The sequence below is a fragment of the Lissotriton helveticus genome, chromosome 3_2, assembly GCF_964261635.1.
Source record: "Lissotriton helveticus chromosome 3_2, aLisHel1.1, whole genome shotgun sequence".
Taxonomy (NCBI): domain Eukaryota; kingdom Metazoa; phylum Chordata; class Amphibia; order Caudata; family Salamandridae; genus Lissotriton; species Lissotriton helveticus.
The window spans coordinates 483,517,648-483,540,280 of NC_136062.1; the positions used below are offsets into that span (position 1 = coordinate 483,517,648).

The 22,633-nt window shown below is 51.8% G+C and overlaps 1 protein-coding gene across 6 annotated transcripts in view; it reads left to right on the forward strand.

Moving 5' to 3' along the window:
- ATG13 (autophagy related 13) overlaps positions 1–22,633 on the forward strand; it is a 280,382-nt gene that overhangs the window by 29,272 nt on the left and 228,477 nt on the right. For all 6 annotated transcript variants that reach the window (XM_078684414.1, XM_078684413.1, XM_078684417.1 and 3 more), the window contains exon 3: positions 13,601–13,681. In XM_078684414.1, the coding sequence (XP_078540540.1) occupies positions 13,601–13,681 (81 nt within the window). The remainder of the gene's footprint in view (positions 1–13,600; positions 13,682–22,633) is intronic.

Sequence of the window (22,633 nt, forward strand, 5' to 3'; positions counted from 1 at the left end):
CAGATTTCTGCAGGAATTGTCATCCCACAAGAGGTAATTTATGTAGTCAAATGATTTCCCAAAGTAGAAAACTAATACATATTTCCCACTGTGGACATCATTAACTCACAGTCGGTTATTTATGCCAAAGGCAATTTCCCAGCAGCAGAATATTTAAGTATGTATGTATATGGTATTTCTGGAGCTCGAATCTAGCCAAAAGGTAGCAGATCGCTGTACATGGTCAAAGCTTTGGGCGGTCCTAAATGATATGGGGATACTGTTGCAGATCCTGGATGCGTAAATTTACCAATATTATTCAATCACAAGACGTAATCTCCCTCTCCTATGCCGATGACACCCACCTCATCCTTTCCCTAATGAACAAGACAACTACCACCAGAACCAACTTCACCAAATGCATGACCATGGTAGCAGACTGGATGCAAACCAAATGCCTGAAGCTGAACTCCGACAAGATGGACGTATTGGTTTTCATCAACAAGACCTCCCCATGGGACTCAACTTAGTGGCTTTCAGGCTAGAACCAACACCCACAAATCTTGCAAGAAATCCACGAATCATCCTATATGATAAGCTCAACATAACAGCTGAAGTCAACGCTGTGTACACCTCCTGCTTCCACATCCTATACATGCTGTTAAAGATCTTCCAATGGTTGCCTCAGAACACCAGACTCTCCATTGCGCAAGCACTCATCACGTGCAGGCTGGACTATGGCAACATACTCTATCCTGGAATCTCCCCAAAACTCCTACACAGACTCCAGACGACGCGGAACACAGCTGCAAGACTCCTCCTCAACCTGCCATGCTGCACCCACATTACACCGCACTTCAGAAAGCCTCACTGGATCTCCATTCACAAGCGCAGCCAATTCAAACTTTTCACACACACATACAAATCCCTACACAACATAGGACTAGAATACCTGAAAAGCTGTATACACTTTCACCAACCAACCAAACACGCACGCTCTGCCTCACTCTCACTAGCACACATTCCCTGCATCCGCAAAACCAAAACTGGAGATAACTTCTCCTATAACGCACCCAAGATATGGAACGACTCCCTCAAAACATCAGAGCCTCCTCTTGAGTTCCACAAGAAGCGGAAGACCTGTCTCTTCATTTAAACCCCTTGGGAACAACACGCCTACCCAAGCGCCTGGATACCGCTTCGGGTGAATAGTGTGCTGTACAAATCAACATAACATAATATAAACAGAAAAAGGCTTCTGTCTAGTTTTTTCTTTTTTATACTTCTTAGTTGCGGCCCGACGGTCTACTGCCTGCTGAGGTGCTGAGATCCACCAGAGATAATGATCGTGTCTGCAAGTTGAACGGGGTGCAGATTGTGATGGCTTTGTAAATGATGCCGCTGGTTTTGAAAATGGAGCATGCCAGCAATGGGAGCCAATGGGGTTCCATCAAGATAGCGGTGAGGTGATCCCATATCTTCATGCACTGAATGAGGCCTGCTGCAGCATATAGGATGCCCTTTAATGGTGACATTATGGACCTTTGGAGGCCATGCAGGAGGCCATTGCCAACATCCAGATGTGAGAGGACGATGGTTTGAACAGCAGTACTGAAGTTGCTTTTTTGGAAAGTGTGACGTTCTTTATAAAAGAGAGCTGGTACCTGGCCTCTTTCTGTTTTTTGGCATTTTGTTTGTTGAGGGTGAGGTCGGTGTCCGGGGTGAATCCACGTCACTCGGCATTCAATGAAAGTTGTGTTTCTAAGCCGTCAAGGTTCATGTCGTTGATCGAGGTTTGTGCTGCATCTTGTTTATTGATCTTGGCAAATACCAGGAATCGGGTCTTTGTTAGATTGAGTTTTAGATAGGCGCTGGGATCCAGGTCTAGATGATGTGCAGGCTGGGCTTTAGGGATTGGAGGTCTGAAGCAAATTAGACTTTCAAGTAGAGCTCTGTATCATTGGCATTTTATTGAGGCTTGATGCTGTTATCTCTGAATAGAACTGCAAGGGCCATATGAGCTGTTGGGGCCTGGAAGTGCCCATGTGAACAACCTGATTGTAGTTGGCAAGCAAGTCAAGGACATTGCCGGTGGATCCCTTTCAAGACTTAAGGGTGCATATGAGGGTGGGATGGGCAGCTGTATTGAAAGCAGGTGATAGGTCCTGCAATAGTACGAGGCAGGAGTCCTCTTCATCTGTGGTCAAGAGGACATCGTCTATAATGTGTAAGGCTGCAGTGTGACCTGAAGCCAGACTGGTCGTGCAGGAGATGGTTAGCATTGGAGTTGAATATAGACGGCTTTTTCAGTTATCTTGCTGATGAATGGTCAATGAGTGACTGTTAGAAGGTGGTTCTGACACTATGGGCCGCCCGGATTTTTCGCTTTTTGAGCACCTAATTGTTGAGCTTTTATTGTGGGGGAGCCTCATAATCTGGGACTCACCCACAGTGGACTCATAATGAAGGAGACTGCATGGAGATTTTACTGGTGTCCGCCTGGCTTGACTAGGCCGCTGCGCAGCAGCTGGAGTATGGGACACTGTGCTGGTTACATGCAGACACGGGTGTACATGCGTGTGCACACGTGTAGGAGCAGCTACAGAGTGAATGGCGTGGCCAGCCTATGCAGAATTGGGTGATGACATGGAATAGGCTTTATACCCTGGGAAGGAACATGCCAGGGAAAGTCAGTGTGTTTTACTGTGTTTTTACTTCATTATTTCCCTATGGGGATGTGGGACCCATGGCTAAAATGACTTCCACAAAGCCTATAGATTCCAGACACGCAAAAATGTCCAGTGTAGCAGATGTGAAAATGAGTATTCTGCAAAGTCCAAAGTCATATTTGTACTGCTTTTGAGTCGTCCAAAAATGTCATATTTCTCAGAGTCCCTGGCTGGGGTCTGGCCATGGCAGGTTAGATTAATGACCTTTCTTCCCAGAGCAAGATCTTCCCTCCAAGGAGAAAAGATAGGTGGAGCTAAAGCCAATCCATCAACTGCTGTCGCTGGGTGCCAGGCACCAGTTGGCACCCAGGAGAGAAGGCATTCAAGGGGGAAGGAGTTGGGTTTCAGAGGCCATGTGGCCAGAGAAACTGGACGACTCCATTTTGAACTACCCAGAGGCTGGACAAGAAGGAGGGAGGGGGCAGGGAAGTGATGTGTCGCTGTGTGATAGGACACACAGAGACTTCCTGCCAGCCCCCTACTCAACTTTTAAAAAGTACTTGCACAGGAAGAGAAGCTCTCTCTGGGGTGTGGTCTGCGGAGGCGAAAGGTGCTGGAGCCTGGTGCAATGGGCAGTTGGATGGAGGAAACCCCTGACTGCCCCCCAGGCCCCTAACCGCGCCAGAAGAAGAGCCCAGGATCGTGGCGCAGAAGAGAGGGCCTCTGCGCAGGGAGAAGAGAGGCGCAGGGAGCCCGTGAAAACCGCTCCCTGCAGAATGCACCCTCTTGGAGACCCGGAGGACGGAGGAGAGTGCTCCCAGTGGCTGGGGCACGCCACCAGGAGCGAGAAGACGCGAAGATGGGGCAAATCGGACTCCAGGGGGCCGAGATATGCCCCAGAGAAGGTAGGCGACCTTTGACCCCGCCTTGGACCGACGATGAAGCGCGTGGGGCTCCGCCGCCGGTCGCAATCATGCCCCCGGGGTGGGTCAGGTCCCGGGGGTTGCCCCCGCCAAGAAGTAAAGCCGGGGTGCGCCGTCGCGCCCCCCGTGAAGATGCCCCCACGGGGTGCCAGGAGCCCACCCTGGCCCCCGCCGAAACCTGCGTCGGGGAGTGCCGTTGCGCTCCCCCTGAAGCGGTGCGGGAAGAGGGACCCAAGAGCCCAACTCCGGGCCCCGTGTGAGGAGGCGGGGGCGGGAGGGACCGTCGCGCCCCCCCGCAAAGAAGAGGAGAGGAGGGGCCCGGGACCCCATCCCCGGGCCCCGAGGCACCTGGGTAAGGGGGAGCGCCGTCGCGCCCCCCCGTGCGAGTCCGGGGGCCCGGGACCCCATCCCCGGGCCACGATGTCAGAAGGAAGGAGGGGGGAGTGCTGCATCACTCCCCCGAGGCCAGCGGGAGCCGCGCTGGTCTTCGTGTCTGCCGCCGGGCGGGCAGACGAGAACAGAAGGGATCGGCCGGCTCCCGCGGCAGCACGGAAGAGTGCTGGCCGCGTGGGGAGCCGGCGGGGGCAGCTGGGGGTGGGCTCCCCAGGCTGCCCTCCAACAAAGGAGGATCGCGGGGGTCCCGGGGGACCGGGCCCCCAGGAAAGACAGTCGGTGGTGCGCGGGGCCCGGGTGGGACCGGGCCCCGGAAAAGAAGAGGAGCCGCCGGGGGTGGGCTCCCCAAGTCGTAGGTGCATCCCTGGGGGTCCGGGTGGGACCGGGCCCCCCCAATGAGGCCAGGAAAAGCGGCAAAGCGCCAGCGCGGCTCTCCCCGGAGCAGCGGGAGAGCCGCTCATCTAATATGCGGCCCAGCCCATAATGCCTTGCAGGCCAGGACCGGCCTGCAAGGGCTAACAGCGTGTTTTTTGCCTGTGGGGGCCCCAGGAGGGCAGGGTCACCCCTACACGAGTGTAAAGGTGCCGGGGGAGCTGCAGGAGCTACACAGTCTCCCCCCGCGCAAAGATGACGAGTCACCCTAGGTGTCCTGGGGATTTGAGAAGAATAACCCCTCCAGGGCTCAACTGGCAGTTAACACTCTCTGGGCTGGAACTTTTGTTCTTCAGCTGAGGGTGTTTTGACAATTGCATCAAGGAGTGGAGAGCTGAGATGGAGGCTGTCTAGAAAGGCATCCCCTGGAGGTGAAGAGGTGTAATTGCACTGACCTGCGATTATTAATGGTTATTTCTTGTAGAGGGACTGACTTTCACCTGGTTAATGTGAGGTGCTGGTGCAAGGTGATGCCTTGTGAAAAATAGATTTGAGTGGCTAGACATTCCTGTTAGGGTGTCTGACTGAAGATACTTAAACCTGTGATTTTATCTGTGATGCCTTTAGGGGCTGTAATTGCAATGCATTCTAATGATTTCCAAATGTGCTGAGTACTGTCATTCTAAAGTGTGCGTAAACATGTATTCTTGCTGCTGCGCTTAGGTTAAGACCCCAGACTGTTAGCCCTTAAGATGAAGAGGTGAATACTGTATGGTCGGTAGGAGATGCTCAGTCAGGGTCATGTGTCACTAAGGCAGGTGTAGCCTGTTTAATGCTTGTGGAGGTAATGGGGGTGGGGGGGTCGCCATTGGGATAGCGCCAGTGCGCAGGGCCCTCGCTCCAGGTTAAGACCAATTCACTGCATTGGGGGCAAGATGATGTGCATACTTGGGAGTGGTGGTACTAGACCCCACCCCCCCTGCGGGAGAGGTGGAGATGTTATGCAATGTCACAAAGTAATTCCATCAGCTTATGTATATTTGTAAATTGGTGCATAGTATTGAGTGGTGTGTGTGTTTAATAAATGTACTCTTACTTTTATAAAGCAAAGTACAGACTGGACAATCAATTATTGAGTATTATTTTTGCGCACCTGCAAATGGCGATTACTAGCCCACACCACCTCCCTTGAGTAAGCCTCAGACTGCTCTGCAACGCTACCCTCTGAGAGTCAGGCGCTGCCCTAGGGTGTTTGGTTCCCAGTGAAGGACAAATGTGTCATGTTATTTGTGCAGGCCTCACAGATACTGCCTCGTTTTCCAACATTGGTGTCTAGCGGCGGGAAACATAGTATCCCATTCTGGTGTGCAATTATAGCATTTGATAAGTCCAGTTTAGCCACACATTACCTATGCAGTAATGAGCAAATGGAAGAGCGCAAGGCTCTGAGAAGGGTTCAAAGTTTTGGTTTATGTGAACTAAAGGTATGGGAAAGGGAAGCCCTGCGCCCATATGTGTCATGTGAAGATATTATGGTTTAAATGTAAACGGTATTGACATGACAGCGCTATGTTGATTATCATGTGCTAGCGGGATGGTGCTTTCCAGGAAATGATTACATACAAATGTTCTAAACCATATTGTACACATTTGAACCCTAACCCTACACGCACTACATCTGCATGAGGAGGGTGTCTCCTCACGAGATAGGGACAGCAACTGATACCTACATCACAGAGGAGGGTGTGGTAGAGTTCAGTGTCCGGCAGGTCCCCCAGGTTAACTGGTGGGGAGGTGAGCAACCCAGGGGTGGCCCCTGGTAGTGGGTGGCCCCAAAGGAGGGTAGTTCTTGAGTGATGGTGTGTAGTGGTAGCCCCTAGGTGGGCTAGGTAACTGACCCAGTGAAGATCTGAGTGGGGGGGATGTGCTCCCTAGTTCTCAGTAGAAGGGTTAGTGGTGGACGGTGACCAGTCCGGTAGTTCCTGTGGGACTTGAACCCCAGGACCTGGAGCTGGTAGAGGGAACCTGAAGTGGTGGCTGGGGCGATGCCTAGCCGGTAACCAGTCAGGTAGGTCCTGTGGGACTTGGACCCAAGGACCAGGGGCATGGGGATGTTCCCCCTAGCTCGTGGCAGGAGGTGGACTTCTGCAAGGTAGTACCACCCTGAACACAGGTGGGGCCTATCTTCAGTGAAGGGACCCTGTGTTTCGCGAAGGGGTGGTGCAGGCCTAGCCGGGATCTTTAGTGTCCCTGGCTGAGAGTGGTAGTACTACCCTGAAGGCAGGTGGGGCCTATCTTAAGTGAAGGGACCCTGCTCTTCAGAAGGGGTAGTGCAGGCCATTCAGGGACCATGTAGGTCCCTGGACGGTCTCCCAAGGCGCTGCCGGGAGATCGGGGAGAGCCATGAGAAGTGGGTCTGGGTCTAGCTAACTCGGGGCCCACAGGCTCTCTAAGGGTACTCCGGGAGGAGAGCGCGCCTCTCGGAGGGAAGGGTGCAGAGGCCCTGTTCTCGCAGCGGAGAACACGAAAGGGGTCTAGGTTCCCAGGGTAGTTTCCGTGTGGAGCTACTGACAGGGGGAATGAGCTGTAGGGGGTCTGACAAGGCACCCTCAGTGTTCCTCCCTAGCACTGCCAGTGGGGTAGTGAGACCGTTCTGAGGTCCTATTTTTGGAGTCAGTCTAGTGGTCAGAGGAGCTTTTCTGTGTGGGAAAAGCATGAGTGGCTGTGCTTTCTTTAGGGGAGACTGTCATCCCGAAAGGGTGGTGGCAGCAAATTGACCTCAGCTGCAGGCTGAGGGTGAGGGTCCAGAGGTTGCATCTTTAGGGGGCAAGGACCAAAACGGAGAGAGGGTACTGGTTGGAATAAAACTCTGGAAGGGAGACCAGCTAGTGACCCGGGGATGGGGGTAGACCTATCCCGGGAGACCGCATCAGTGCTGAGGCACTGTCCCCTTGTCCAGAGAACGGGTAGGCATAGTGTTGCATGCCCACGGGCAAAGGTGGGCCTAGTTAGGCTGAGTCCATGTAGACCATGAGTGACCTGGAGGTATCTAACCTAGAGCCTGGAAGGGTCTTAGGGTAGTCTGGGATCCCTGTCATGGGTGGAGATTTCATGGATGGGAGAAGCAGGTATTCTGAGCGGATAACTGGTGAGTAAGGGGGGTCTGGTCAGAACCCCTTATAACTAGTTATCGCTGACTACGGGAAGTGTACCCATGTAGAATGGCTACTTCTTCCCTGTAGGAATCAGCTGGGCGCGGCGTGTGTTAGAAGGTGGTTCTGACACTATGGGCCGCCCGGATTTTTCGCTTTTTGAGCACCTAATTGTTGAGCTTTTACTGTGGGGGAGCCTCATAATCTGGGACTCACCCACAGTGGACTCATAATGAAGGAGACTGCATGGAGATTTTACTGGTGTCCGCCTGGCTTGACTAGGCCGCTGCGCAGCAGCTGGAGTATGGGACACTGTGCTGGTTACATGCAGACACGGGTGTACATGCGTGTGCACACGTGTAGGAGCAGCTACAGAGTGAATGGCGTGGCCAGCTTATGCAGAATTGGGTGATGACATGGAATAGGCTTTATACCCTGGGAAGGAACATGCCAGGGAAAGTCAGTGTGTTTTACTGTGTTTTTACTTCATTATTTCCCTATGGGGATGTGGGACCCATGGCTAAAATGACTTCCACAAAGCCTATAGATTCCAGACACGCACAAATGTCCAGTGTAGCAGATGTGAAAATGAGTATTCTGCAAAGTCCAAAGTCATATTTGTACTGCTTTTGGGTCGTCCAGAAATGTCATATATCTCTGAGTCCCTGGCTGGGGTCTGGCCATGGCAGGTTAGATTAATGACCTTTCTTCCCAGAGCAAGATCTTCCCTCCAAGGAGAAAAGATAGGTGGAGCTAAAGCCAATCCATCAACTGCTGTCGCTGGGTGCCAGGCACCAGTTTGCACCCAGGAGAGAAGGCAGTCAAGGGGGAAGGAGTTGGGTTTCAGAGGCCATGTGGCCAGAGACACTGGACGACTCCATTTTGAACTACCCAGAGGCTGGACAAGAAGGAGGGAGGGGGCAGGGAAGTGATGTGTCGCTGTGTGATAGGACACACAGAGACTTCCTGCCAGCCCCCTACTCAACTTTTAAAAAGTACTTGCACATGAAGAGAAGCTCTCTCTGGGGTGTGGTCTGCGGAGGCGAAAGGTGCTGGAGCCTGGTGCAATGGGCAGTTGGAAGGAGGAAACCCCTGACTGCCCCCCAGGCCCCTAACAGCGCCAGAAGAAGAGCCCAGGATCGTGGCGCAGAAGAGAGGGCCTCTGCGCAGGGAGAAGAGAGGCGCAGGGAGCCCGTGAAAACCGCTCCCTGCAGAATGCACCCTCTTGGAGACCCGGAGGACGGAGGAGAGTGCTCCCAGTGGCTGGGGCACGCCACCAGGAGCGAGAAGACTCAAAAATGGGGCAAATCGGACTCCAGGGGGCCGAGATATGCCCCCGAGAAGGTAGGCGACCTTTGACCCCGCCTTGGACCGACGGCGAAGCGCGTGGGGCTCCGCCGCCGGTCGCAATCATGCCCCCGGGGTGGGTCAGGTCCCGGGGGCTGCCCCCGCCAAGAAGTAAAGCCGGGGTGCGCCGTCGCGCCCCCCGTGAAGATGCCCCCACGGGGTGCCAGGAGCCCACCCTGGCCCCCGCCGAAACCTGCGCCGTCGCGCTCCCCCTGAAGCGGTGCGGGAAGAGGGACCCGGGAGCCCAACTCCGGGCCCTGTGTGAGGAGGCGGGGCGGGAGGCGCCGTCGCCCCCCCCCCCCCGCAAAGAAGAGGAGAGGAGGGGCCCGGGACCCCATCCCCGGGCCCCGAGGCACCTGGGTGAGGGGGAGCGCCGTCTCGCCCCCCCCCCCCGTGCGAGTCCGGGGGCCCGGGACCCCATCCCCGGGCCACGATGTCAGAAGGAAGGAGGGGGGAGTGCTGCATCACTCCCCCGAGGCCAGCGGGAGCCGCGCTGGTCTTCGTGTCTGCCGCCGGGGCGGGCAGACGAGAACAGAAGGGATCGGCCGGCTCCCGCGGCAGCACGGAAGAGTGCTGGCCGCGTGGGGAGCCGGCGGGGGCAGCTGGGGGTGGGCTCCCCAGGCTGCCCTCCAACAAAGGAGGATCCCGGGGGTCCCGGGGGACCGGGCCCCCAGGAAAGACAGTCGGTGGTGCGCGGGGCCCGGGTGGGACCGGGCCCCGGAAAAGAAGAGGAGCCGCCGGGGGTGGGCTCCCCAAGTCGTAGGTGCATCCCTGGGGGTCCGGGTGGGACCGGGCCCCCCCAATGAGGCCAGGAAAAGCGGCAAAGCGCCAGCGCGGCTCTCCCCGGAGCAGCGGGAGAGCCGCTCATCTAATATGCGGCCCAGCCCATAATGCCTTGCAGGCCAGGACCGGCCTGCAAGGGCTAACAGCGTGTTCTTTGCCTGTGGGGGCCCCAGGAGGGCAGGGTCACCCCTACACGAGTGTAAAGGTGCCGGGGGAGCTGCAGGAGCTACACAGTCTCCCCCAGCGCAAAGATGACGAGTCACCCTAGGTGTCCTGGGGATTTGAGAAGAATAACCCCTCCAGGGCTCAACTGGCAGTTAACACTCTCTGGGCTGGAACTTTTGTTCTTCAGCTGAGGGTGTTTTGACAATTGCATCAAGGAGTGGAGAGCTGAGATGGAGGCTGTCTAGAAAGGCATCCCCTGGAGGTGAAGAGGTGTAATTGCACTGACCTGCGATTATTAATGGTTATTTCTTGTAGAGGGACTGACTTTCACCTGGTTAATGTGAGGTGCTGGTGCAAGGTGATGCCTTGTGAAAAATAGATTTGAGTGGCTAGACATTCCTGTTAGGGTGTCTGACTGTAGATACTTAAACCTGTGATTTTATCTGTGATGCCTTTAGGGGCTGTAATTGCAATGCATTCTAATGATTTCCAAATGTGCTGAGTACTGTCATTCTAAAGTGTGCGTAAACATGTATTCTTGCTGCTGCGCTTAGGTTAAGACCCCAGACTGTTAGCCCTTAAGATGAAGAGGTGAATACTGTATGGTCGGTAGGAGATGCTCAGTCAGGGTCATGTGTCACTAAGGCAGGTGTAGCCTGTTTAATGCTTGTGGAGGTAATGGGGGTGGGGGGGTCGCCATTGGGATGGCGCCAGTGCGCAGGGCCCTCGCTCCAGGTTAAGACCAATTCACTGCATTGGGGGCAAGATGATGTGCATACATGGGAGTGGTGGTACTAGACCCCACCCCCCCTGCGGGAGGGGTGGAGATGTTATGCAATGTCACAAAGTAATTCCATCAGCTTATGTATATTTGTAAATTGGTGCATAGTATTGAGTGGTGTGTGTGTTTAATAAATGTACTCTTACTTTTATAAAGCAAAGTACAGACTGGACAATCAATTATTGAGTATTATTTTTGCGCACCTGCAAATGGCGATTACTAGCCCACACCACCTCCCTTGAGTAAGCCTCAGACTGCTCTGCAACGCTACCCTCTGAGAGTCAGGCGCTGCCCTAGGGTGTTTGGTTCCCAGTGAAGGACAAATGTGTCATGTTATTTGTGCAGGCCTCACAGATACTGCCTCGTTTTCCAACAGTGACGAGCTGGTAGGTAGCGAGGCCATTTGGGTTTAGTGTAGGTTTCTTTCAAAGTGGAAGAATGTGGCTGGTCTTGAGAGCTTCTGGTAAGGAGCTTATTTATTTACGTTTTTTGTAGAGCACATGGCTTCTCAGCGCTAACTGGATTTGTGAGAGTGTAAGTGAGCTGATTATGCGAAAAGGTGGGCTTCAGATGCTCCCTAAAGCTTAGTAAAAGTAAATTACCGTTGGTTTTGAGGTGAATAGGAAGGGCAAATGAGGGAGCATTGACTGTTGTAAGTAGGGGGTAAGAAAGGATCTCGTGAGAGTTTTAATGAAGGATGGTGGTAAGACATATTTATAAGAAGGGATGTTGGGGGAGTTGAGTATGTCGGAGAGCCCCGAGAGCGGCTTTGAAGGCTGATCATTACATAGTTGGATAACAGGGCGGGGGAGTAAGAAGTGAAACAGACTCTGTGTCATTGTTGTGCTGTAAGGTTTTCTGTACGTTTTCACTGAAGAAGAGGTTGATGGCATTGCTCGTTTTTGTGGAGTGAGGAGTAGCGGGGTATCTGTGATCTCCCTGCTCCTCTTTTTGCCACTCCAGCCCTGAATCTTCAAAGAAATCACATCCTTTTGCCCGTCCCCTGCTGATCACCTCATCTGCAGATGGAGAACAAGCACTCAATGTAACATGTGAGGCACTTTGTTTGAAGTGCTGTGCATGCTAAGTTTCTAGTTGGTGTATCTCCCACCCTACGTAGTTGCCAGTGTCCCAACAAGGTGTATCCAGCCTCCACTCCTGCCTCGACAAAAATATGGTCTGCTGCCAAACAGGCACACTTGGTGAACTTGCACATGAAGAATTATCAGAAAGGATTATCTGCTGTATCCCCCTCTCTTAGAAACATTTCATGGGCAATGTAGGCCAGGATGAGAAATGACACAACATCCTCCTCTTATTGGAGGCAGTCTGCTAAACGAGTTGACCTCATTTCCAGGCCAGGCTGTCCCTTGTGCCCTGCTGCGGATGTCGTTCTACCCTGTGCATGATGAGATTGTAGGTGCTGTTAGTGATGCTTTCTTGTACAGCGACTACTACTAGACACATTTATTTAGCTCCTCTGACATCTTCAGATTCAAAAGAATCAATTGCACCCACGTTAGCAATAAGAAGTACCAGTAGTACCAGTAGATTTTTCTTATGGACACTCGGACACATTAATGTGTTTGCTGTACGTTAACAGATGTGAGGGTTATTTAATGGAATACGATTTTGCGCAGCTCTGATAACTGGTTAATAGCCACAAGGAAACATCTCTCTAGTTGTAATCTATCTGAGATGTATTGATAGAGGATGGAGGTCAAGGAACTGCAGAATGCTAACAATTGGCGAAATGTTGTTTTGGGCTTCTCTTTTATTCCATACATGCAAACCCCAGCACTAGCTATTTGGAAATTGTACTTTTTTCCTGTGTACAATATACACCGTATTCTTTGTTTGTGTACATCCTTCTGCAGGAATTGTTTATTTTACATGTATGGAGTATGACAAACGTAATATGTAAGCATATTATACTTCAGTGCTGGCACGTCTGCACTGTCTGCCATGCATCATTAAGCCATGACACACACTGTTGACAGGCCAGGGCATGTGTTGCACATTGCTGCTAACACTGAGGTAAAGTGAGCTAAACGATAATGGATTCAACCCAAATCTGTGACTTGGGGCGAGTGTCTGAAAAGTTTCAGCACTCCGTCCATCATCTCCCTGTGTCTGCTTTGTTCGCTCTAAGTTGGCAGGGTATGCCCAGACGTGGGTCCCTTGCTCACTTTGCCACTGGATTCAAGCTAGCCTGGCTGATAGCTGAAACCGTTCCTAGGATGCTTGTTTCCGGTCCAGGGAAGACCTGGCTTGGCAGTTCGGGCTGGACTGTTCCCGTGAGGCACAGGGTCAGACTGATTTGCATATGGCTGGGGTCTGAACTGAGGTGGCGAAGTGAGCTAAAGGATGATGGATTCAACCCAGATCTGTGACTGGGGCGCACAAAGCGCCAGCGCTATCATCAGAGGGCATTCCCTCATTTGCATGGGGGCGTATCCCATGCAAGTGAGGGAATCCCCTTGCCTCTGTGCCTGCACAGTGCCCCTAATAACAGCACTCTGGAGTGGGGAAAGGGAGTCCCAAGGACCTCCCAGAAGGCTGCTTGCAGGCGGGTGCAGTCATTCACTGCACCCGCCTGCAAACCAGATCTCTAATCTCACCTAAAAGTGCAGACGGGTTGCCACCTGCACTGTAAAACATGGAGCGGGTTCAAACCAGCTGCTCTGTTTTTCACATGAATGCGCTGCCCCCTGAGCAGCGGGAGTTTGCAGCTGTCCTAGGGGCAGGGTATTCATTCTAATATGGTTCAATTTCCTTGTTTGTGCCAGGCGCACATTTTAAAAGGTACGCCCGACACAAACCAGGAAAATGCGTTGTATGTATGATACAGCTCCCGGCAACTAAATGTGAAAGTCAAGGTTCTGATGTCGGTTGGTGTGCACATGATTGATGGCACTCTTCATTTCATTTTTATAGGGTCCTTCAAAAGGGCTTAGGAAGAATACTGAGTGTGTGATTGCAAGGAAACCATGTCCTGAAATCGATAGTTCTTAATTCTCTTTTCTCTTTCCACAGACTGTTCAGGTGATTGTCCAGTCACGACTTGGTGAGAAAATTTGCACCCGCTCCTCCTCTTCGCCAACTGGTTCTGATTGGGTAATGTCATATTCAATGCACCAATCCTATAATGGGTAATGTCTCTATGTAGTTCTGGGCATAATTGTAATCATGCCAGTCAATTGATCAATTAATCAGTTAATTTGTAGAGCACTTATTGTCACCCGTGGGGATATCCAGGCACTGACAGGGTCTAGTTGATTAGCCAGGTCTTCAGGGACTTTCGAAACTTGGAAAGAGATGGGGAGGTCCAGATTTGAAAGGGTAGCTCGTTCCATGTGTTTGCTGCTAGGTAGGAGAAGGAGCGACCCCTGCATCTGCTACATCGGATGCAGGGATGAGGGTTAGAGTAAGTGGCGTGGAGTGGAGATGTCTGGTGGGCTGATGGAAGTTCAGGTGGTGCTTCAAGTAGGCAGGTATGCAGTTGTGTAGTGCCTTGTATGCATGGGTCAGGAGCTTGAACTGGCATCTTTTCTGTGCAGGGAGCCAGTAAAGTTCTCAGAGGTAGGAAGTGACCTAGGTTCATCCAGGGAGATCCAGGACAAGTCTGGCTGGGGCGTTCTGTACAGCCTGTAGTTTTTTGAGGAGGTGAGCTGTGTTCCCTGTATAGAGAGCATTGCCATAGTCTAGTAGGCAAGAGATGAGGGCTTGGGGGATGGAGCAGCCAGTTGAATATCTTGTGAAGCACGTGGAGGATGAAGAAGCAGTCTGAACAGATTGAGTTGACTTGAGTCATTGTTAGCGTTATGTCCAGGATGATACTTAGTTCTGAGGGCCACAAGGATGCGTCCCATTTGGGAGCTTTTGTGCAGGAAAATCAGTACCTCTGTCTTTTCAGAGTTGAGCTTCAGGCAGCTGTCCTTAATCCAGTTGGCGACGTCTGTCATGCAGTTGTGGAAGTTTGTCTTAGTGTTGGTGGTGTCTTGAAGAGGGAGAGGATGAGTTGTGGTTCGTCAGCGCAGGATATGATGAGACCGTGGGTTTTGGTGATGCTGGCCAGAGGTTTCACGTAAGTGTGGAAGAGGGTGGGGCTGAGCGAGGATCCTTGCGGTACTGCACAGATGATTCCCTAGGGTTCGGAGATGAAGGTGGGAGGCGTACTTTGTGCATCCTCCCGATTAAGAAAGAGGCGATCTATTGGAGAGTGGCTCCTTGGATGCCTGTGTTGTGCAGCCTTGTCATGAGTGTGTGGCGGGATACTGTATCAAAGGCTGCCGAGAGGCCTTGGAGACTCAGAGCTGCAGTGTCTTCTTGGTTGAGTAGGGTTTGGATGTAGTCCTGTCTCGACCCTGTGGTTGCTGTGGAATCTGGATTGGGAGGAGATGAGTAGAAGGTTCCTTTCCAGATGTGAGGAGAGTTGTTGGTTGATAGCTTTTTCTAATGCTTTGGCCAGCAACAGGCGTAGGGAGATCGGTCGGTAGTTGTTGAGTTCTCTGGGGTCTGCCCATGGTTTCCTTAGTAGGACGTTGACTTCTGCGTGTTTCCAGTCCTCGGGGAAGGTGGCCGTAGCAGTTGAGTTGTTGAACATGGTAGTGAGTGCGTGGCCAATTCTGGCTTTGCCAGGGCTGAAGTTGTGGTGAGGGCATAGGTCGGTTGGGGCGCCTGAGTGGACCGAGTTCATGATGAAAGTGATGTCCTGTGGGGCGAGCTGGCTCTGTTCGTTTAGTTGAATGTCTTTGGTGGTAGCGGGGTCATTGTGTTGCTTGGAGAAGTCGATCGCCTTGGGCTGGGGTTTAAAGTTTCTGTAGATGTAAGATTGTCCCAGAGTTCCAGTAAGAGGGTAATGCTTTTTGTAGCTAAGGGGTTGGAGAATTGTTTGATGAGGTTTGTAGGAAGCTGGCTCTAGTGGACCAAAATGAGGTACACTACGTAAAGAGTTCAGGCAAACCCCAGTTGGGTGACAGAGGCAGAAATGACAACCCAGATGCTCTTTTGTGGCAGTGTGGGCGAGCAGTTATGCTTATCAGAGGGTAGTGCTAAGCATTTATTGCGCACACAAAGGCAGTAAGTGAGAGACCTACTCAATAAACAAATCCAGGACCAAAATAACAACAATTCTTGTATGAATTTAGATACAAAGATCATCGGAATCAGGCCAGTACTTTTTAAGATGAATTTTTACAGGTTTCAATTCACACTAAGTGCAAATTCTGGAGCGGCAATGTTTTTTTTTTTTTTTAATAATTCTTTTTATTGTTGCATCAGGGGTATCACCTCTACAGAAAAAGACAGGCAGAAGGTAGGGTGTCAACATTCCGCCCTAGCCGTCAGTCACGCAACTTTTCTTTTTAATTACAGTATGTCATACCCTGCAGCAGAAGACTTTGCTTTTAAACTAGCAAGAGTGAGAAAAAATAAAAAGAAACCCAACAGAATCCTCGGAACAGCCACCCGCCAACCCCACTCTCCCTCCCCCTCCCTCTTGGTCCCCTCCCTCTCCCGATGTATCTCACCCGCCAATCCCGCACACAGGAACGGGTACTAAAGTATTCGTATAATACTTATGAGTCCCCAATGTGCATACCATCCCGTCCAGGTTCTCCCCGACCACATTTTACTAGTCCACACAGTCTCAATCTAGTCCATGATATTGTCTCCACTTAGCCCATACTCTCTTGAATTTTTTGGGGCAGCCCCTTGCGCGATAAGTAACTCTCTCCGCCGCCATGTACAAATCCAATCCCCTCCGCCATTCCTCCATAACCGGTTTTTCGGGCGCCCCCCAGCATCGTGCGATATCCCTTTTCGCCACCACTAAGGCCAGTACTAGAAAGATAGTCAAGGGGCGGGTTAGGTCCACTTCTGTGATCATACCCAACAATGCCAATCTAGGGTCACGTGGTAAGGCCACCTCCAGTACATTCTCCAGTTCCAGGAACACCTCCTCCCAGTATTCTTGAATTATTTCACACCCCCATATTGTATGGAAAAAATCACCTGTGTGTCGACGACATCTAAGGCATGTTGTGTCTGTTATCCTACCCATTTTAAAGAGTCTCACCCTGTCAAAGTAGGATCTGTGAAGTATTTTAAATTGTATGAGGCGGAGTCGTGACTTAATAGCCACCTCACGGGGGTGCATGAGGGCGAGTTCCCAGTCTAGATCCTCCATGTCTCCCACATCCGCCTCCCATCTGTCTCGTAGGGCTTGTAGGTCACCTAGCATATTGTTGGTTAGAGTCTTGTACGTTAGGGATATTGCCCCACCCTGCATCTGTTCCTGCAGCAATCTACCCTCCAGTGGTGCATATTCTGGGATATCTGCAAGTGTAGTGTTTTGTGTTCTCCACGCGTGCTTCAGTTGTAAGTATTTGTAGTATTGGGTGTTGTGTAGGCCAAATTCTGCTCTGAGCGCCTGAAAGGTTTTTAATTCCCCTCTTGCTATCACGTCTCCTACAGTGGAGATGCCTATGTCGTCCCATCTCCTAAAGCCTTTCAGCTTATTCAGCTCTCCTAGCCACTTACAGCACCACAGTGGTGTCTGTCGGGTGATCCTCTTGTCCCAACCCATTCTTTTTGTCGCTCTGCGCCACGCCGTTAACGTTATCCTAGTGGCGGGAAGGAATTGCTGGCCTACCGTCTCCCCATAGAGGTAATGTAGTATAGATTTGCGTGACCATTGAGACCTCTCCAGTGCATAGGTGGGGTGATCGGCTGCCGCATGCAGCCACTCGTTAATCGGGGCGAGGTGTTCCGCCCAATAGTATGCCTCCAGGTTGGGAAGCGAGATTCCCCCGCTATATTGGTGTCGCTGCAGTGTGGTGAGGGCTACACGAGGTTGTTTTCCCAGCCACAGGAAGGTGCGCAGGTCCGCATGTATTTTATTCAAAGTCGCCAACGGCAGGGGATAATACTCGTTCTGGAGTGCATAGAGAAATTTGGGCAGTAGGACCATTTTATACAGTGAGGCGCGACCCAGTAGGGTGAGTGGGAGCTGTCTCCATCTGTCCATTTCCTTCTTTGTTTCTACCATTATTCGGGCTATATTCGCAGTGAAGGAGCGTTCCTTGTCTAGCGTTATATATACGCCAAGGTATTGGAAGCCGTCCTTAGTGTGGATAAGCAGCTCTGGTAGGCACTCATTCTGCTCCTTGCCTTGTGGGTCATAAAGGACCGATCTGTGCCAATTGATCGTGTGTCCCGCCCTCACCCCGAATTCGCCTAGCTCTCTGAATAGTGCTGGGATAGTCCTGTCCGGATCCGTCACGAACAATAGCACGGCGTCGGCATATAGAGATATCTTTTCCTGCGTTTCGTCTGTGTTACCCCACCTGAAGCCTCTGATATCCTGATTCTGCCTAATCCGCACCGCTAAGATTTCAATCGTAAGGGTAAACAGGAGGGGGGACAATGGGCAACCCTGGCGCGTACCCCTACCAATGGGGAATTCACGGGACAACCTTCCATTGACCCGCACTCTTGCTCTCGGGTTGGAGTACAGGAGCCAAACCCATTGCATGTATTTGGGTCCAATCCCAGATCGTCGGAGGGTCTCCATCAGCGAAGGCCAGTGGACTGCGTCGAATGCCTTCTCCGCATCCAGGGAGAGAAACCAGTGGGGTTCACTTCTCTCGCGGACCTCCTGTAGCCAGTTATGAGTACGACGGAGATTCAATTTGGTCGCCCTATCCGGAAGGAAGCCGGATTGGTCCATATGCACCAACTCCGTAATCACCTGCCTTAGCCGCCGAGCCAGGACAGTGGCCAGAATTTTCGTCTCCGTATTTAGGAGGGAGATTGGGCGGTAGGAGGAGCAGTCGTCTCTGGGTTTGCCCTCTTTGTAGATTGGGATAATAGTGGCCAAGGCTAAATCTGTCGGGAGACTCCCCGCTTGGTATGCGTCTGTGAATAGGGCCTTCATGTGTCGCTGCAACAGATCCGCCGTTCGTTTAAAAAATTCCGCCGGGAAGCCATTGGGCCCGGGAGTCTTCCCCGGTTTCAACGCCGTTACAGCTTCAGAGATTTCCTCCAACGTCAAATCCGCCTCCAGGGCTGCATAAGCCTCCGCGGACAATGTCGGCAACTCCATATCACATAAGTAGCGTTGGGCGTCCTCACTGTCGCCCAGGTCCCTGGCCCTGTAGAAGTCCTCGTAGTAGTCCGCGAAGGCCTCTGCTATGTCTCCATCTGTGTTTACCCGTCTGTTCCCCGTTGACTTGATCTGATCCACCCATCGCGCTGCTCTCTCCCTCCTACTCAGCCAGGCTAAAAGTTTGCCCGACTTGTCACCTACATCGTATAACCGGTGCAGTGTTGCCAGTGCCTGAGCGCGCGCCTCACCCGTGACTAATTCCCTGTATCGTCTCTGTGCGTCAATCAATTTCCTGAGGCGGACCTCACCCTTCTGTTGGTGGTACTCCGCTTCTAAATTTAAGATGGATACCTCTTCACTCGCTATCTGACCCTGACGAGTCCGCCTAGCGTCTCCCAGCCTACTTTGAATGCGGTCTCTCAGGACTGGTTTCATTGCCTCCCAGAGGGTAACTCCGGAGTCCACCGATCCCTCATTTTCGGCCATGTAGACCCGTATGTCCGCACGCATGCCCTTAAGTATTTCCGGTGTTTGGATGTCCCATGCCGCTAGTCGCCATTGCGTCTGCCTCTCCCTTTTCCCTCGTCCCAGCTGTACTAATAGCGGGGAGTGATCGGAGATCCCCCGTGCCTTGTATTCTGCTAGGTCTCCGACCGCGATTTCCTGCCTGGACACAAAAATATAATCTAACCTGGAGAAGACTTTGTGTGCCCCCGAGTAAAAGGAATACACTTCGTGTGTTGGATGGAGCCATCTCCATGCATCAGTGAGGCCGATGGTATTCATTTGCCGGGCTACGGCTGTTGTGGATCCTACTGAGCGGGGAGTCCCCGATCTATCTTGTGTGGTGCACATGACATCATTAAAGTCCCCCCCTGGAGCGGCAATGTTATCCTATTGGTAAAGAACATATACTCCATTTGGGCACTTGCCAGAGACTTACAGGACCCTTCTCCTGGGGTTAAGGTGGGTATGGGACAAGGTCCAAGGCAACACCAACAGGTCACCTCCGGCGGCACCTGGGCTGCCGTGTTTGCACAGGTGTATTTCAGCATCAGGTGCCCTGTTCACTTCAATGGGGGAACAGTCTGATCGAAAAGAGTCTGCAAGCTTGGACTAGGGGGCCAGTCTGGGTGAACCCACAGGGGTGCTCAGTCCTTGAGATGCTTGGACACTTAGGGACACCGTTGGTCCACTTCTTCTCTGGCTGTAGGGCTCGAGCGCAGTGGCGTCTTTAGGTGTTGGGTCAATGCTTCAGGAGTTGCTCGCGGTTGGGGGGCCTACACAAAGAGGCTGCAGGTGGCCACTGGGAGTCCTGTCTAGTCAAGCCCAAGGGTGGACTCAGCCTTTGAGTGTCTCAGGATCCCGTTGGTACCTTCACCTCCCTCAGACTCAGGCTGTGGGGGGGGCAGCGGCAAAGGCACTTGGAAGTGTTGGGTAGCAGTGGTCGGAGGCTCATTCTTGGTTCTGCTGAAGTCCCTCGACGTACAGGTCGGTCTTCCTTGGTGTTGGTGTCCAGTCTGTACACAACATGTCTTCGTTGTTTCAAGGGGTCCAGTACCCCAGGTATTGGTACCGTGCAGCTCCGGTCGGTCCTGGCGTCACTACACTGGATGGATCTGACCTGTGGAAGCACTGCAACCTCTTAATGGGCAGCTGCAGCATTGTTATATGGCTGTTAGGGTCATTGTTGACATTGCTAAGTTAGCATGAGCTTTGCTGCCATAACATTGCTTTTGCGCACGTTACTACATGCTCTTTATTTTGCAAGACTCCGTTTATGCCTTTCACATGAGAACTGTATGCTTTTCACGATCTTTGCAAAGTTCCTGGAGTTTAGTCTGAACACGATGTACAAGGTGGATAAACAATGCCCCTTGTTATTATGTTCGGGTCAGTCCCTAGCACCGGTTAAGCGGCAGAACGATGAACCGAGCCTTGCTTCTTTGGTGCCTATGGCTGCAGGGGAGTAGCTTTGCTACTCCATGGGAGTTCTCTGGCAACTTGTGAAGAACTGGCAGCCCTACGTTTCTTTTAGAGGCTGCACAGCGGCAGGACGAGTCGGTTTTTCTACGAGGGTGAGTGCAGCAGGCAGGCGGGCAGGATCTGTGCCAAGTCAGTCGTTGCTCCTCTGGTCAGCAATCTTCATTCTCCAGTCTTCTTTATTCCATCAAATCTGAAGTCCAGGCATCAGGGGTGCTACCTAAATATTGTATTTAGGGGTGTTATAGGGAGTGTCCGGTAATAGCCAATGGGCTACCTACCTTTAGGGTGACTATACCCTCTATATAACCACAGCCTAAGGGAAGTGGGCATAACCCTGACCCAGGGGACTTATTTCCATCAAAAAACAAGATGGTGTATTTTTACTAGTTGTGCTTACTTCAAGTAGCCGTAGCCTGAGGGTTAAAACACCTCCTGGCTAGCTAATTTTCTCCCCTGATGCCAAATGGGCCCTGCGCAGGAGGTAGCATTTCCCCTGTCTGCGGGAAGCCAGGGTTGCATATGAAAGGTGTAAAGGCCTTTGAAGCCTCCTGCCTTGATTTGCTGATTACCAGTCATCCTGTTTTGAGGAGAGGATTACACCCCCTATGAAGCACACTCATTGTTTCCGGCCTCAGAGAGCGTGGGCTCTCACCTCTAGGGGGGCAGAAACACATCTGTGGTGGCAGGCTGGACAGGGCCAGTCGTCAATACACTAGAGGTCGGTAGGTTTTCAGGGGTTATCTCTAAAGTACCCTCTGGGTGCCTGTATTAGTGTGGGTTTATTAATATGAGGTGTTTGATACCAAAACACTGTAAGTTACAGTAAAGCCATTATGTAGCTGGGAAACTAGTTTTGACCAGTGCCCAGTACATACCTCAAGATGGCTTCCCTATTTACTTGAACTGTCAGTTATTGGCCAGCACAGGGGCATATATGCTCATGCAGATATGTCTTTAAATGTAATATAATTTACCCTGCCTTAAATCTGTAAGGCCTTCTGTAGTGGTGACTTAAAATAGTACATGATGTGTTGGGGGACTTGGCACACAGGGTTTGTACCATGTCGGGTTTTCATGTTTTATAGCACCTTGTCACGCAGCCTGCAGTGGCAGTCTGCATGAGTTTCATGCTCGGTCCCTTAGAGTGGCACAAGATATGCTGCAGCTCTTAGGGACCCGCTTTAGTACCTATGCCCTAGGCACCCATGGTCCCACATAGTAGGGACTTACAGAGGTGCTAAAGGTCTGGCAATTGGGGCTCAATTGACCAGTTATTTTGTTTTGGAGAAATAACACTGGCACTGGGGACCTGGTTAGCAGGAACCCGGTGCACTCCAGCCAAAGTTGCATCAAATACCAGGCATAAAGTTGAGGGATTACTGTAACAAAACCATGTTGACGATTTCTTTGCTGTTAATGGATTTGATAGGTGAAGCTAAGGCCTTTTCTTTGATTCTTTCAACTGTCTGTGGTAGAGGTTGAGGGTTGTCTTGAAGGTGGTCTTGTTGCTTGTGTCATTGCTGGTGCACCATCTTCTTTCCAGTTGTTTCCAGTGTCGTTTCGCAGTTCTGATGTCTTCCGTATACCAGCTAGCCTGCTTGGTGGACCTACTGTGGGTGTTTTTGCTGATGGTAGCGATGTTGTGGGCGCAGTTGGTGATCCAATTGTCGACGTTTCTGACATTCTGGTTTGGGTTGTTGGAGGAAATGGGGTGTGTCGTGTTGAGGGCATTGATCTACGTGTCCTTTGAGACTTTGCTCCAGTTGCAGTGGGGGGCACTGGGCAGACTGGGGGCGGAGGTCTGTGTGCTGTTGATGTTGAAGTGGACAATGGAGTAGTCGGTCCAGCTGAGTTCTGTTGTCTGGCTGGACCTGATGCCGTCACTGAAGTTGAAGCTGGGGTCTACCCTGCGATGTGCGTGGTGTCATGGACAAGTTGGGTGAGTGCATGTTGATGAGGTAGTGTTGATGTCA